Source organism: Oncorhynchus masou, chromosome 6 (genome assembly GCF_036934945.1).
Source record: "Oncorhynchus masou masou isolate Uvic2021 chromosome 6, UVic_Omas_1.1, whole genome shotgun sequence".
Classification (NCBI taxonomy): Eukaryota; Metazoa; Chordata; class Actinopteri; order Salmoniformes; family Salmonidae; genus Oncorhynchus; species Oncorhynchus masou.
The window spans coordinates 52,339,269-52,352,900 of NC_088217.1; the positions used below are offsets into that span (position 1 = coordinate 52,339,269).

The 13,632-nt window shown below is 40.6% G+C and overlaps 1 protein-coding gene across 1 annotated transcript; it reads left to right on the plus strand.

Moving 5' to 3' along the window:
• Positions 1-17: 17 nt before the first annotated feature.
• On the plus strand, positions 18-12,168 carry LOC135542260 (F-actin-capping protein subunit alpha-1-like). The gene is made up of 10 exons (XM_064969094.1): positions 18-125; positions 8,310-8,373; positions 8,501-8,552; positions 8,638-8,701; positions 9,056-9,262; positions 9,552-9,631; positions 9,763-9,841; positions 10,014-10,085; positions 10,495-10,557; positions 10,664-12,168. The coding sequence occupies exons 1-10, from the start codon at positions 87-89 to the stop codon at positions 10,802-10,804; spliced, it is 861 nt and encodes a 286-aa protein (XP_064825166.1). The 5' UTR covers positions 18-86; the 3' UTR covers positions 10,805-12,168.
• The last annotated feature ends 1,464 nt before the right edge of the window (positions 12,169-13,632 follow it).

Sequence of the window (13,632 nt, forward strand, 5' to 3'; positions counted from 1 at the left end):
ATACATCTGGTGAAATATCTGGCTCATTGTTATGTCTATTGTGACACTGTGGAGATCCGCTTCATCATTGTCGCAGATCAGCCAAGATGGCAAATTTCGAAGAACAGCTCACTGGGGAAGAGAAGGTAGCTTACATAAACTAGTCAGTATTTTGATAAGCTTTGTTCACTGTTTTACGATTTTTAGTAAATTAGCTAGGTTGTTGAGTCCTTCCTAAATTATTTTGGCTGCAGAAATAACGTTAGCTAGTTTGCTAAGCTAGTACCTAGCTAAAGTTAGCTTGCTGGCTGGCTGACGTTAACTTTAACATATGAGCTAACTATCCTGTCTGCTAGGAAATAAACTGACGGAGTTAATTGAACCAACTATACGCATCATGTAAATAATACCGAACGCAATAATCAGTTTGCGTAAATACGAGTCTGTAGCTAGCCAAAATGTTTGTAAATGTTAGCTAAGGTGGGTATGTGTCTTAAGACGTAGACACATATACCCACTGTGCTAGACACAACTCGTAAGAACATAGCCATAGGCATCATTTTATTCATTATCACATTGTCTGTCTTGGTGGTATTACATTGCATATAGCCGATTGACTATAACAACCAGGGCTGTCAAACATTAAATACAAATATTGATTAATGTCAAGTTCAGAATTAGTTCAAATTATGATGTAATTAAATCACATTTAGCTTTTTTTATTTTTAACTTTACCATAATGACTTCTTGGTTTTGTCTAAAGTAACGGTTAGCACAATTTAGGTAAATTGAGAAACAGCACACTTGTTTTTTTTTTACTTAACAAAAATATAAACGCAACATGAAACAATTTCGAAGATTTTACTGAGTTACAGTTCATATAAGGAAATAAAATCAATTTTAAATGAATAGATTAGGCGCTAATCTATGGATTTCACGTGACTGAGAATACAGATATGCATCTGTTGGTCACAAAAGAAAAAAAAGTTGATTGTGATCCACACCCCTGTCTGTATCTTGTGTGACCACCATTTGCCTCATGCAGTGTGACACATCTCCTTCACATAGAGTTGATCAGGCTGTTGATTGTGGCCTGTGGAATGTTGTCCCACTCCTCTTCAGTGGTTGCAGGAAGTAGAACACGCTGTTGTACACGTCGATTCAGAGCCTACCGAATATGTTCAATGGGTGACATGTCTAGTGATTATGCAGGCCATGGAAGAACTAGAACATTTTCAGCTTCCAGGAATTGTGTACAGATCCTAGTGACATGGGGCCGTGCATTAACATGCTAAAACATGAGGTGATGACGGCGTATGAATGGCACAACAATGAACCTCAGGATCTCGTCATGGTATCTCTGCATTTAATTTTCCAGAGATAACATTAAATTGTGTTCATTGTCTGTAGCTTATGCTGCCTGCCCATACCATAACCCCACCGCCACCATTGACATCAGCAAACCACTCACCCACAAAACTCTATAGATGTGGTGGTGAGGCCAGTTGGACATACTGCCAAATTCTCTAAAATGACTTGAGGTGGCTTATGGTAGAGAAATTAATATTCCATTCTGTCAACAGCTCTGGTGGACATTCCTGCAGTCAGCATGCCAATTGAACAATCCCTCAATTTGAGACATCTGTCATTTGTTGTGACAACTGTACATTTTAGTGGCCTTTTATTGTTTGGAGCACAAGGTACACCTGTGTAATGATCATGCTGTTTAATCAGCTTCATGATTTGCCACACCTGTTAGGTGGATGGACTATCTTGGAAGGAGAAATGCTCACTAACAGGGATGTAAACAAATTTGTGCACACAATTTGAGAGAAATAAGCTTTTTGTTTGTATGGAAAAAATGTATTTAAGCTCATGAAACATCGGACCAACACTTTACATGTTGCATTTATATTTTTGTTCAGTGGACATTGCATAGTTGTTTTTAGCTGTTTACCTTAGATGGCCTTTGGGCAACCCAAATACAGACAGATGGCGATATTGGGTCATTTCATCTTACCGTCCAAAGGGAATCTATGCAGCCAGCTATACACTTGTATCCCCTGTGGACCGGTTTGTGCGTAAAACATTATCCATTCAGGCTGCAAAGGCAGCAATTTCCTCAACTGGATTAAAGGCAAGAAAGCAGATTTGTTGTTGAAATATGCATACTTTCTTCATGAAACACCATTTTACACCACCATGCTACAGTGACTAATGCTACTCCCGGATGGTGCGTATTGCGTTCAGCCAATCAGACCAGGATTGAAAAAAGACTGCAATCTGATTGGCTGAATGCGATATGCAACATCTGGGACTTGCATTAGCCACTGTAGCATGGTGGTGAAAAATAAGGAGGAAATCGACACCTTGCAGCCTAAATTGAGATTGATTTGTGTCTGAACCGGTTCACGGGGGATATGAGTGTATGCGTAGATTCCCTTAAGACGAAACGACTGAAAATCGCCACCTGCTGGTCTTTGAGACACTATTTGGGATGTTTTCAGTGTATTTTAAAAGGGTGACTAAACACCCCGACGGGCAGGTGTTTTTCTGTTGCTCATTAGAAAAATTTGATTTCAGTCTTGGTGTGTTTTCTGACATCTTCCGTGTTTCACTTCCTCAAAATCCACAAAATAATCTAAGAACTCAAAAAATCTGTAATTAATTAGACGTTTTTTGCAGAGGATGTTTTATTTGACGTCTAAGGAGTTAGCAGTATTTCTCAAGTAAAAAAAAAAGTGTAAGGTTTTGAATTCGGTTAACAAATTTGTGCTGCTAGGAAGGTCTCTCACTGCCTATGCTATTGGATAGAGAGCAGTCACCACAGCTGTTAACCCCATGTTAGAAGGCAAATGGACATCGTCAAATCAAAACCCAATCTTAATTTTCTCCTTGTGGCGCACACACAGTGTTGTGAAAGTATTTGCCCACATTCTGATTTTCTCTGTTTTTGCTATTGTACGTTATCAGATCTTCAACCAAACCCTAATATTAGATAAAGGGAACTTGAGTGAACAAATAACAAAAATAATTTATCCTTATTTAATCAACAAAATTATGCAACACAATTCTTGTGTGTGTGTGTGTAAAAAGTAATTGTCCCCTTACACTCAATAACGGGATGTGCCACCTTTTTAGCTGTAATGACTGCAACCAAATGCTTCCTGTAGTTGTTGATCAGTCTCACATCACCGTGGAGGCATTTTGACCTACTCTTGAATGCGGAACTGCTTTAACTCACAGTGACATTTGTAGGTTTTCAAGCATGAACAGCTCGTTTCAAGTCCTGTCACATCTCAATAGGGATTAGGTCTGGACTTTGACTAGGTCATTCCAAAACTTGCTTTTTTTTTAGCCATTTTCATGTATTTTGATTGTGTGTTTTGACCCAAAGACAACTGGTGGCACAACCAGTTGAGTGTAAAGGGGCAATGACTTTTTGCATAATTTTGTTTATGAAATAAGTATTTAATTGTTGTTACTTGTTCACTCAGGTTCCCTTAATCTAATATTAGATCTTGGTTGAAGTTCTGATAACATTGTCACAGTGTCAGAAATATGCAAAAGTTTAGAATTTGAAAGGGGGCAAATACTTTTTCACGGCACTATGTTCCAAACTGTTGACACAACTAACTTTATGACCAAAATGATATTATTCACTTTGTAGTAATTTTGTATACTACAATAACAGTTTGACTCATATTGATGCCCATAGGACATTTTCAAAGGGATTTGTTGCTTTTAAAGGCAGTCGCTCTTGAACACGTTCAGATAATGCAATTAATCGCAATAAAAATTCTATTACAAGAACTCTGACAGCCCTAATTACAACACAAGGAACTGTTGACCTCTTACTTGGTATAGGAATCATTGATCCCATGAAAAGTCCACACAAACATACTGTACAACCATATTCACAAGACTTCTTCTGAAGAAAATACATTTATAATAGTGATTGTGGCCATTTCAACAAATTGCGATTGAATCACCAAAAACTAAACAACCTTTATTTGAAAGCTTGAAAATTGACTATTCTTGCTGTCAGCTGCAGGCAGATACATGTTTGAAGCTGCCAGTCCCTACTGGGGTGTAACATTCCTATCACTTCAATGGCAGGCCCACAGCAGGGATACGGTCAGATACACTCATTATACTGGTCTGTACATGTATGTATTTTACAAATACTGCTCTGTGTGGGAAGGTGCCACAGTCTTTGGGAGCATATGCAGTGCTTTCAGAAGTATTCACACCCTTGACTGATTCTACATTTTGTTTTATTCAGGTTGAAACAACAACAAATAAAAAATAATCTTGCCAATCTAGACACAAGACCCAATATTGACAAAGTGAAAACATGCAAATGTATTGAAAATGAAATACAGATCTCATTCACATAAGTGTTCACATCCCTGAGCCAATGCATGTTACAATCACCTTTGACAGATTACAGCTGTGAGTCTTTCTGGTATATTCTATAAGAGCTTTACACATCTGGATTGTACAATATTTGCACATTATTCTTTAAAAATGTCTTCAATCTCTGTCAAGTTGGTTGTTGATCATTGGTAGACAGACATTGTCAAGTCTTGCCATATGTTTTCAAGATAACTTTTTGAAGTCAAAACAGTAACTAGGCCCCTCAGGAATTTTCAATGCCATCATGGCAACTTTGGCTTTGTGTTTTAGGTTATTGTTCTGCTGAAAGGTGAATTTGTCTCCTAGTGTCTGTTGTAAAGCGGATTTGAACCAGGTTTTCCTTTTTAGTATTTAGCCTGTGCTTAGCTCTATTCCAGTTCTTTTTATCCCCCCCCCAAAACTCCCTATTCCTTGGCAATGACAAGCATACCCATAACATGATGCAGCCACTACCATGCTTGAAAATATGAAGTGGTACTCCGTGTTGTGGTGTGTTGGATTTGCCACAAACATAATGCTTTGTATTCAGGATGTAAGTTTCATTTTAAATGCCACATTTCTGACAGTTCTACTTTGCCTTGTTGTAAACAGGATGCAGGTTTTATTTTTATTCTATAGAGGCTTCCTTTTCATTCTGTCATTTAGCTTTGTATTGTGGCTTAATTACAATGTTGTTGATCCATCCTCTGTTTTCTCCTGTCACAGCCATTAAACTCTAGTTTTTTTAAAAGTCACCGTTGGCCTCCTGGTGAAATCTCTGAGCGGTTTCCTTCCTCTCTGGCAGCTGAGTTAGGAAGGATGCTTGCTTCTTTGTAGTGACTGGGTGTATTGATACACCATCCAAAGTGTAATTCATAATTTCACCATGCTCATTGGGATATTCAGTATCTGCTTCTATTAAAAAAAAACATTTTTATTTACGCATCTACCAATAGGTGCCCTTTGTGAGGCATTGGAAAAAGACCAGGGAGGTTGTGGTTGAATCTGAAATTCCCTGAGGGACCTTAAAGATAGTTGTATATGTGGGGTAGAGAGGAAAGTTATTAATTCAAATCACGTTAACACTATTGCACACGGAGTTAGTCCATGAAATTTGTGATTTGTTAAGTGAATGTTTACTCATGAAATTGAGGATTAACAAGGCCTTAAAGGGTTGAGTACTTACATATTGACATGACATTTCAGCTTTTCATTTTCAAATCGTTTGTAAAAATGTCAAACACAATTCAACTTTGACGTTATGGATTATTGTGTGTAGGCCAGTGACCCCAAAAATATATTTCATCAATTTTAATTTCAGACTAACACAACAACATGTGGAAAAGTCAAGGGGTGTGAATACTTTCTGAAGTAACTTTAGGCCTAACCGTGCAGCAGCATACACACAGCAGAACTTGTTTGTTTCAATTTTGGACATGCACCAGTAAAGAGATGCAAAAATAGAACTATACAGTGAGTACTTTACTTGTATTGAATTAAGCTATGTAACCCACACAACCTTTGGGTCTGCATCTGGACATAAACACAGTACCAGTCAAAAGTTTGGACACACCCACTCAGTCAAGGGTTTTCTTTATTTTTACTATTTTCTACATTATAAAATAATAGTGAAGACATCAAAACTATGAAATAACACCCATGGAATAATGTATTAACCAAAAAAGCCTTAACCAAATCCATATATTATATTTGAGATTCTTCAAAGTAGCCAGCCTTTGCCTTGATGACAGCTTTGCACACTATTTGTCATTCTCTCAATCAGCTTCACCTGGAATGCTTTCCCAACAGTCTTGAAGGAGTTCCCACATATGCTGAGCACTTGTTGGCTGCTTTTCCTTCATCTCAATTGGGTTGAGGTCAGGTGATTGTGGGGGCCAGGTCATCTGATGCAGCACTCCATCACTCTCCTTCTTTGTCAAATAATCCAAAACTTGGTGTTATGTTGAGCCATTGTCCTGTTGAAAAACAAATGATAGTCCCACTAAGCGTAAACCAGATGGGATGGCATATTGCTGCAGAATCTTGTGGTAGCCTTGCTGGTTAAGTGTGCCTTGCATTCTAAATAAATCACTGACAGTGTCACCAGCAAAGCACCATCACAACACCACCTCCATGCTTCACGCTGGGAACCACACATGCGAAGATCATCTGTTCCTCCACTCTGCATCTCATAAAGACACGGCGGTTGCAACCAGAAATCTCAAATTTGTCTCATCAAAACAAAGGACAGATTTAAACCGGTCTAATGTCCATTGCTTGCGTTTCTTGGCCCAAGGAAGTCTCTTATTGGTGTCATTTTAGTAGGTGTTTCTTTGTAGCAATTCAATCATGAAGGCCTGATTACACGCAGTCTCTATTTCTTTATTTTTTACATTTTAACTTTATTTTTTTACTCCCTTTCCTCCCCAATTTCTTGGTATTCAATTGTTTTAGTAGCTACTATCTTGTCTTATCGCTACAACTCCCGTACGGGCTCGGGAGAGATGAAGGTTGAAAGTCATGCGTCCTCCGATACACAGCCCAACCAAGCCGCACTGCTTCTTAACACAGCGCCATCCAATCCGGAAGCCAGCCGCACCAATGTGTTGGAGGAAACACTGTGCACCTGGCAACCTTGGTTCGCGCGCACTGTGCCCGGCCTACCACGGGAGTCACTGGTGCGCGATGAGACAAGGATTTCCCTACCGGCCAAACCCTCCCTAACCCGGACGACGCTAGGCCAATTGTGCGTCGCCCCACGGACATCCCGGTCGCGGCCGGTTATGACAGAGCCTGGGCGCGAACCCAGAGTCTCTGGTGGCACAGCTGGCGCTGCTGTACAGCACTGGCGCTGCTGTTAACCACTGCGCCACCCGGGAGGCCCACGCAGTCTCATCTTAACAGTTGATGTCTGTTACTTGAACTCTGAAGCATTTATTTGGTTTGTAATCTGAGGTGCATGTAACTCTAATGAGCTTATCCTCTGCAGCAACTAGGTAACTCGGGGTAACGAGGTAACTCTGTCTTCTTTTCCTGTGGCGGTCTTCATGAGAGCCAGTTTCATCAGAGCTTGATGCTTTTTCCGTCTGCACTTGAAGAAACTTTCAAAGTTCTTTAAATGTTCCATATTGATTAATATCTTAAAGTAATGGGGGACTGTTGTTTTCTCTTTGCTTATTTGAGCCGTTCTTGCCATAATATGGACTTAGCCCTATTTGGTAAAAGACCATCTTCTGCATACCACCCTACCATGTCATAACACAACTGATTTGGCTCAAAGTCATTAAGGAAAGAAATGCCACAAATAAAACTTTTAACAAGGCACAACTGTTAATTGAAATGCATTCCAAGTGACTCCTGCATGAAGCTGGCTGAGAGAATGCCGAGAGTGAGCAAAGCTGTCATCAAGGCAAAGTGTGGCTACTATGAAGAATCTCAAATATAAAATAACACTTTTTGATTACTACATGATTCTGTGTGTTATTTCATATATTTGATGTCTTTACTATTCTTCTACATTGTAGAAAATATAAAGAAAAACCCTGGACTGAGTAGGTGTGTCAACTTGACTGGTACTGTATACAGTCCTACAATACTGTCGTTCCATCAACGGATTTCAGTGCCCTCTAGACGTTTTCAGGGGGGGCCCTTGTTAAAATGTCCTAGTCCCCCCCCCCCCGGTTTAACTGTCAGTGCCTCTGACACCCCCATGCTTACATGTGCATTACAGCTGCTAAAAAAAGCACCTTCCATCTAAGGAGTGGCTTGGACAGAGCAGAGTTGGGCTCATCAGGCAGTCAAGCCAGTCACTGCTCTCTGCTTCACTCTAGTGACCAGGGTAAAATGGCTGTCATTGTACTGTCACTGTCTAATTTTTTTCGACTGACAGTCAGCCTTAAGTTGTTTATCACATTGTATTGTCTGTCCCTCAGGTCCGCATTGCGGCTAATTTCGTCGTCCATGCTCCACCTGGAGAATTCAATGAAGTCTTCAACGGTGGGTATGCTTAGAAATAGTATGATCATTGTACTGTTTATTTACTACCCAGGCACTTGTTTTTTTATACAGTCTGTTAATGCATTGCTGTTGGTAGTCTCTTGATAATGCCATTTCTTGATTTAAGATGTGCGGATACTGCTCAACAATGACAATCTTCTCAGGGAGGGTGCAGCGCAGTGAGTGGAGTTTTCTTTATTTATCTATATTCTGTTCATGCATTGTTGTGCAAATATAACCTTTTAACCTGCTGTATTTCAACAGAGCCTTTGCCCAGTACAACATGGATCAGTTCACCCTTGCCAAACTTGAAGGGTATGATGATCAGGTAAGATGCTCAGTCACCTGAACTGTGACTCTTACCCAGCTGTTTTGAAACTGGTTGGTCTCATACTGTGACATGCATACATACAGAACCAGTCAAAAGTAGCCACCCTTTGCCTGGATGACAGATTTGCACACTCCTGTATGTAATGTATGCATGTATGTGTGTATGCATGTTTGATGTCTTTGCTATTATTCGACAATATAAAAATAAGGAAAACCCTGGAACAAGTAGGTGTGTCCAAAAGTTTGACTGGTACTGTACGTATGTGTGTATATATCACATTATCTGTAAGGTCAATGCAGCAATTGATGCCCTCTATCTGTGTCCCTGTGCTCTGCCCCTCCCCCTCTCCAGGTACTGATCACCGAGCATGGAGACTTGGGCAACGGCCGTTTCTTTGACCCCCGCAACAAGCAGTCATTCAAGTTTGACCACCTGAGGAAGGAGGCCAGTGACACCCAACCCCACGAGGGAGAAGCGTCTCTCAGACCGTGGAGAGATGCGTGTGACAGTGCCCTGAGGGCCTACGTCAAGGAGCATTACCCCAGCGGCGTCTGCACTGTACGTCATCCCTTTCACCTGCAGGATAGGATTCTTTAAACATTTTTAAACTAGGCAAGTCAGTTAAGAATGTTCTTATTTACAATGACGGACGACGCTGGGCCTATTGTGCGCCACCCTATGGGACTCCCAATCACAGCCGGTTGTGACACAGCCTGGATTCGACATAATATTATTATCTTTAAAGAGCTTTTCATGCTGGAAACATTAATTATTTTGGACTGTACAAGTGTTGTTGATAAAGATGGGCATGGTAAACATTGACAGAACCATGTTTTATTCATCACAGGTTTATGGGAAAACTATAGATGGCCAGCAAACCATAATTGCTTGCATTGAAGGTCACCAATTTCAACCAAAGAACTTCTGGTAAATGAGTGTACAATGCAAGTACACTTTAAGAAGTCTTTGTTTAAATATAAATTTGTTTTTGTTTACAACATAATATCTACTTCTATGACTGGGTAAGGAGTCAGGACTCATTTGATTTGTGTTTTCAGGAATGGCCGTTGCAGGTCTGAATGGAAGTTCAGTATATCCCAATCTACAGCTCAAGTCGTTGGAGTCCTCAAAATACAGGTAGGCTCGTGTCTGTCGCCAAGTGTCCTCCATTTTGTCCGGCTGTGTAAAAGCCTCTTCAAAGACAACGGGTTGGGCACAGGCCCCTGAAAGTCAAATTGATTTACTGAACATGTATCTTGTTCTCATGTCATATTGTATATTGCTTCTCACCCCTAACTTGTGGTTATAGGTACATTACTATGAGGATGGAAATGTGCAGCTGGTCAGCCACAAGGATGTCCAGGAATCCCTCACAGTGAATGTGAGTTTCCCTTTCAGTAGAATGTGCCCACAATCAGTAGCACTAAAGGCATGCTTATTTTGCAAAGGACACTGGTAATGATAGAACGCTTGAAGTGTCAGTCAGCCCTAGTAGAGGAGACACTTATGATACTCTACTGTGGTTTTGTGGCCTATTTCCTCTAAACCTGCACATAAGTGTTAAAAGGAAGTAGAAGGGTGCAGACTAACTGTTCATTGGGGAAGTAGGATGAAGTAAGAAAGAAGAAAAAAAGGCCTTTATGATAGAGAGATGGTCTTCAATCTCTGTCAAGTTTACAGGCAATTGTCAAAGGCATGAATTCTGATGTTTTTATTAGTCCTTTGGCATGACAACTCTTATCTTACATCTGAGGTGTAACACTTGTTTTTTTATTCTCTTGTTTTGACAGAATGAGACTCAGACTGCAAAGGAGTTTGTGAAAATCATTGAGGATGCAGAAAATGAATACCAGGTATGCAACCTATGTTTCCTCCCAGTAATATTTTGATAAATTGAAATAAATCACATTTCTTGTCATTGGGGAGGGGCGAGAGTCTAAACATTTCTCTCATTTCCAGACGGCCATCAGTGAAAATTACCAGACCATGTCTGACACCACGTTCAAAGCCTTACGCCGACAGCTTCCTGTCACCCGCACCAAGATTGACTGGAACAAGATCCTCAGCTACAAGATTGGCAAGGAGATGCAGAATGCCTAGAGGACAGTGTGTCGGTCTGTCTCTGTGTGTTACTGCAAAGACAAATCGCTTGAACGGGTGAAATCAGAAAAGGAGAGGGTGGTCTAATGTGTTTATTTAGTCTGTGTTGAAGAATGCCACGATTTGATGTCAGGAGTTAGTGTACTTCCTTCGCCACGTTACAAGGTGATGCCTTCATTTTAAGAGGACATTTTGATGGGTTGTTCAGCTCTGGCTCATTTGCAACAACAAAAAGAAAAAGAAAAGAAAAATGCCTTTACTGACACTGAAAGTTTGGGTCATCCCCTCCTGCCCGCACACACTCACGCTTCAAATTGTAGTCATACCCCTCAGTTGGTTGTCTGGGTGCCACAGGTAGCAATCTGTTTAAGCCCTGTATGTAACCCTACAAGCGCTGGGATTCAAACAAATGCAGATAAATGACCTGTGTTTTGTGGTTGATCTTTGGTTAAATGTGATTTCAGATTGAGCTGAGCTACCATCCGCTTCCTTGACGGCTTATTTGATCTCCGTTAATGTCCGGGGATATTGCCTTTTAACAGCATGCACACAGCGATAGGCTTTTAATCTGCGTTGGCTTGAATTCCGACCTATATCATTTTGTATAGGTATTGGCAAATCTTTCTGTAACCCAAGGTCTCTTCTGAGTGCGGTGTATAAGCCGTTTAATATGACAAAAATATAGTACACCTCCCCACCCCAAAGAAAAGACCCAAGTAACAGTTCTGTTCCATCTTTCCCGTGGTAAAGATATGTACTTTGAACTGTTTGGAAAAAAAATTGAATTCATCACACTGAATGAATCTTCATTTCGCACACGAGGCAGGCCTACGTGCTCAGCTCTGTGGTTTAATCAAGCCTAAACAAGTACAGTACCACCTACAGTACCATCAGTATCCTCTATCAGTAATTAGGCTACATTAATATATAATACCTATATTCCCTTTACCTTCTTTTTTAGCTTTTTACTATTTTTTTTATATATTTTTTTTATACAAAATGTCAAACATGTATAATTAACAAAAGGAATGAAGAAGTTGCACCAATTGCAGTGCTGTAACTACTGTGATCATGAACTGTTAACCATACTGTTTCCCATACCAGTGTGTAGCAATATTCTGAGTGGGAGAAATTCAAATCAGAATTGGTGCCAAATTTGTAAATTCTGAATAACACTGAAAATACAGTAAAGGAACAATTTGAATAAAGACACATTATTGTACATCACTTTATAATGAAGTACTTGAAATGCACCTCTTGACTGTTTACATATGAAATATAAGACAGATTCATTGTCTGTGTACTGGTACATTTGTGTCCAATGCGTAAAAGAATTTTGGACAATACACTTTTGCCATATTGTCCTCTGCTTCCAGTTCTTATGTCTCAACTATTCTATACAGTGCATTCGGAAAGTATTCAGACCTTGACTTTTTCCACATTTTTACATTACAGCCTTATTCTAAAATGGATAACATTTTTATTTTTCCCCCTCAATCAACACACAGTACCCCATAATGACAAAGCAAAAACTGTTTTTTAGTAATTTTTGCAAATGTAAATGAAAAGATAAGTATTCAGACCCTTTGCTCAGTACACTGTTGACGCACCTTTGACAGTGGTTACAGCCTCGATTCGTCTTGGGTATGAAGCTACAAGCTGGCACACTTGTATCTGGGGAGTTTCTCCGGTTCTTCTCTGCAGATCTTCTCAATCTCTGTCAGGTTGGATGGGGAGCACTGCTGCACAGCTATTTTCAGGTCTCAAGAGTTGTTTGATCAGGTTCAAGTCTGGGCTCGAGCTGGGCCACTCAAAGACATTCAGAGGCTTGTCCCGAAGCCACTCCTGCATTGTCTTGGCTGTGGGCTTAGGGCTTAACCTAAGTCCTGAGTGCTCTGGGGCAGGTTTTAAAGGATCTCTGTACTTTGCTCCATTCATCTTTCCCTCGAATCCTGACTAGTCTCCCAGTCCCTGACACTGAAAAACATCCCCACAGCATGATGCTGCCACCATGCTTCACTGTATAGGGATGGTGCCAGGCTTCCTCCAGATGTGATGCTTTGCATTCAGGCCAAATAGTTCAATCTTGGTTTCATCAGACCAGAGAATCTTGTTTTCCATGGTCAGAGTCCTTTAGGTGCATTTTGGCCAACACCAAGCGGGCTGTCATGTTCCTTTTACTGAGGAGTGGCTTCTGTCTGGCCACTCTACCATAAAGGCTTGATTGGTGGAGTGCTGCAGAGATGGTTGTCCTTAACCTGGAAGGTTCTTCCATCTCCACAGAGTATCTCTGGAGCTCTGTCACAGTGACCATCGGGTTCTTGGTCATCTCCCTGACCAAGGCCTCTCTGCCCCGGATGCTCAGTTTGTCTGGGCGGCCAGCTCTAGGAAGAGTCATGGTCATTGGTGGTTCAAACTTCTTCCATTTAAGAATGATGGAGGCCACTGTTCTTGGGGACCTTCAATGTTGCAGAAATGTTTTGGTACCCTTCCCCAGATCTGTGCCTCGACTCAATCCCGTCTCGGAGCTCTACGGACGATTCCTTCGACCTCATGGCTTGGTTTTTGCTCTGACATGTCAACTGTGGGACCATATATAAACAGGTGTGCGCCTTTCCAAATCATGTCCAATCGCTTTAATTTACCACAGATGGATTCCCAAGTTATAAAATATCTCAAGGATGATCAATGGAAACAGGATTCACCTGAGCTCAATTTATTTCGAATCTCAAACAAAGGGTCTGAATACTTATGGAAATAGGGTATTTCTGTGGAAAAGACATACACCTGTTTTCGCTTTGTCATTATTGGGTATTGTGTGTAGCTTG